Below are 3,415 nucleotides of genomic sequence, written 5' to 3'. Positions count from 1 at the left end.
TTTACCACGGTTTTTTGTTGATGTATAACGCGTTATAAGTACCTAATAGATATTATGATATGATTAATTTGGAATTTATTATAGGTACCTAAATTATAGGTCAATTTTTTTTTAATACCATAGATAATTATATATATGTCTAATACATAGACTGATATACCGTCTCCGCTCAGAATCGTTTTTCTTATACAGTGATATTATATCATTGAATTCAAATTTAATACTGTCCATTATACAGTGACCCACTTCTAACCTACTGTACAGCAGAGCGACATCCACTTACCCACCTTTTTTTTCTATGAATGTCAATAAAACTTTATTTGTTGAGTAAAAATACTTGAAAATTTAATAAATGGTTTTTATGATATTGTTTCAAAGGCAGATGAAAAAAAATTAAAAATCTATAGTCACTTTTTTTTTTTGAAACACTTAAAGTTTAAATATTGACAAAATACGTAAAAATTACGAAAATTTGCAAATTATTTTGGGTTAAGAATTCGTAAAAATTTTTCTTTTTAAATCTAAGAGTTGAAAATTTAGTACAAGATTCCTCATAATATTGTCTAACTTTATCAAAAAAAAAAAATGTTTACAAGAAAGTTAAATTAAACTTTTATGAGTGTTTGAAATTCATATTTTTACAACATTTGATATTCGCTCTATTTCTCATGTGACGATTTTCTTATTTTATTGTAATTGAAAAACGAATGACTGTAGATATTTGAACATTTCACTGAATGTTAATATTTTCATTTTCTATACACCATAAAATTTTGAAAATATTTTGACTCTTTTTGAGCTGTTTATGGACATTGTCAGTTTTCAATTTTTTTAGTTTTTTTTTCTATAAATATCAATACAATTTTATCTGTTGGGCCCAAAAGTGTAAAAATTTAATACAAGGTTCCTGATATATTGTTACAATAGCAGTTGAAAAATATTAAAAATACATAGGCACAATTTTTTTTTACAAGCATTTAAAGATCGAATTTTGACAATATTTATGAAATTTAAAATTGAATAATTATTTTGTAGTAAAAATCTATAAAATGTTCAACTTTTATATCTAAGGATTGAAAATTTAAAACAAGATTCCACATAAGTAGTTAATTCTGTTACCAAAAAATCAAAAAAATACATAAGCACAGTTTATTTTTATACTCATTTTAATTTCAAATTTGGACGAAATTACATATTTAAAAACCTAGAATAACTATTTTAGTTATTTTGTTGTGATTGTATAATATAATATAATATTCGCGGGTACTTGAAACTTCTAAAGTATACTATTATATATCTATGATTGTATCACGGTTCGTTGTTGATGTATAACGCGTTATAAGTACCTAATGGATATTGTGATATGATTAATTTGGAATTTATTATAAGTCAATTTTTTTTTTATTACCTACCATAAATATAAGTATATAATGTATCTAATACCTAGATTCAGTCTCCGCTCAGAATCGTTTTTCTTATAGGTACATTGATATTATATCATTGAATTCAAATTTAATACCATCCATTATACAGTGACCCACTTGTAACCTACTATAAAGCAGAGCGACATCCACTTGCCCACCCTTTTTTGTTTAAAATTGTATTTATCTATATATTTTTTTATTGGTCTTAAGCCTGGCAACTGAGGCCATTAGCTGTTGGATGGTACTGTAGAGTTTTAAGGACGGTAGGGAACGGTCGGAGGAAGACGTTTTTGTGTTTGGCAGAATTTTCAGTGGGTACCCATAGGTATTTGCCCTGCCTGGGTGGGGGATGGCAACCTCTCCACCAGACACGGTGACTGCTCGAAAAGAAGTGCCACCCGTGACTGAAGTTCGAACCGGCGACGATGCGCGTCGCAACCGACGCCTTAGTCCACTCGGCCACTCCGTTCCCCAATTAAAATTATTTGTTCGTGATTAATAATTTTTAATGAAATTTTATTTCTTAAACCTATGTACATTTTTTTTTAGGAATTTTATTATAGGAAGATTATGGGAAAAGTGTAGTTGTATTGCAATAAACAAACGATATAGTAAAACACGAAGTGAAAAAATAATCGTTGAACAATCACCAAAGTATGATACAGTTTCCAAAAAAAATATTATTATAGCGTACAGTGCATTATTATTATTCAAAATTATGTGGAAAATATGGTATAGGTATTCCAATATAATAATTAAAAAGAAAAAATGACTACATTTATCGTCAATTTTTAATAACCTATAAGTAACTGAAACCTTAATGTATTAAAGATAATACATAAAATGTAGGTGCATATTACATTCTGTGTTTGTGTGTGTTTGCTTATGTTATTTATTTAATACAACATATTATATACTTATTTAAATAGTGTGTTACCTATAAATATATGTTTTTTTTTTTTGGAACTTGAACTTAAAATCTTTAGTTACATATTTTAGTATCAAACATTTTATTAGATAATTTACCCGTGTTATTTAATACATATTTTATACCTATATATTAATGAGTAAGTTGTTATATTTTAGATTCCAAGCAGAGCGATGAATGTATTGATTTTCCAATGATGTGTTTTTTTTAAAAATTTTTTTTTAGATTCTGAGTGAAACGACAAATGTATTGATTTTACAATGATGTATGTTTTTTTTTTATTATTTTTTTTTTATTTTTTTATATTTTTTTTATATTTTTTATTTTTGTGTCTGTCATCACCTTTTAGGACAGTAAAAATGCTTAGATTTTCTTCAACAGTATCTTTTCTGATAGGAAAGTGAATCTAGTTGGTACTTTGGGGGGTCAAAAGTAAACATTGTCCAGTAGTTTTCAAAAGCACCTCGAAATATATTGTTTCAAAGACAGATGAAAAATATTAAAAATCCAGTCACAATTTTTTTTTATAAACAATTAAAGTTCAAATATTGACAAAATACGTAAAATTTACGAAAATGTGCAAATTATAATGAGTTAGAAATTCATAACAATTTTTCAGTTTAAATCTAAGATTTGAAAATGTACTAAATATTCCTCATAAGTTTTTGAACCAGCTTTATCAACAAAAAAAAATATCTACAAGTAAATCAAATTAAATTTTTATGAGCGTATGAAGTTCATTTTTTTACAAGATTGAATATTCACTCGAATTCTCATGTTGTGATTTTGTTATTTTATTGTAATTAAAAAAAGAATAACTGTAGATACATGGAAATTTTACTGAATGTTTATATTTTTATTTTCTATACACTATAACATTTTCAAAATATGTTGACTATTTTTGAGCTGTTAACGGACATTGTCAGTTTTAAATTTTTTTAGTTTTTTTTTCTATAATTGTCAATAAAATTGTAATTGTTCGGAAAAATGTGTGAACATTTAATACAAGGTTCCTGATATATTGTTACAATAACAGTTAAAAATATTAAAAATACACAGGCAC

The 3,415-nt window shown here is 25.9% G+C and overlaps 1 protein-coding gene across 2 annotated transcripts in view; it reads left to right on the top strand.

Annotated features, from left to right (window-relative positions):
• The window catches only part of LOC115033868, a 4,924-nt gene extending 2,658 nt beyond the window's left edge, over positions 1-2,266 (top strand). For both annotated transcript variants that reach the window (XM_029488431.1, XM_029488430.1), the window contains one exon: positions 1,974-2,266. In XM_029488431.1, coding sequence (XP_029344291.1) covers positions 1,974-2,196 — 223 coding nt within the window. In that variant the 3' untranslated portion in view covers positions 2,197-2,266. The remainder of the gene's footprint in view (positions 1-1,973) is intronic.
• Positions 2,267-3,415: the final 1,149 nt, after the last annotated feature.

This window comes from Acyrthosiphon pisum, chromosome A1, assembly GCF_005508785.2.
Source record: "Acyrthosiphon pisum isolate AL4f chromosome A1, pea_aphid_22Mar2018_4r6ur, whole genome shotgun sequence".
In the NCBI taxonomy this organism is placed as follows: Eukaryota; Metazoa; Arthropoda; class Insecta; order Hemiptera; family Aphididae; genus Acyrthosiphon; species Acyrthosiphon pisum.
This window is presented reverse-complemented; position numbering and strand designations above follow the sequence as displayed.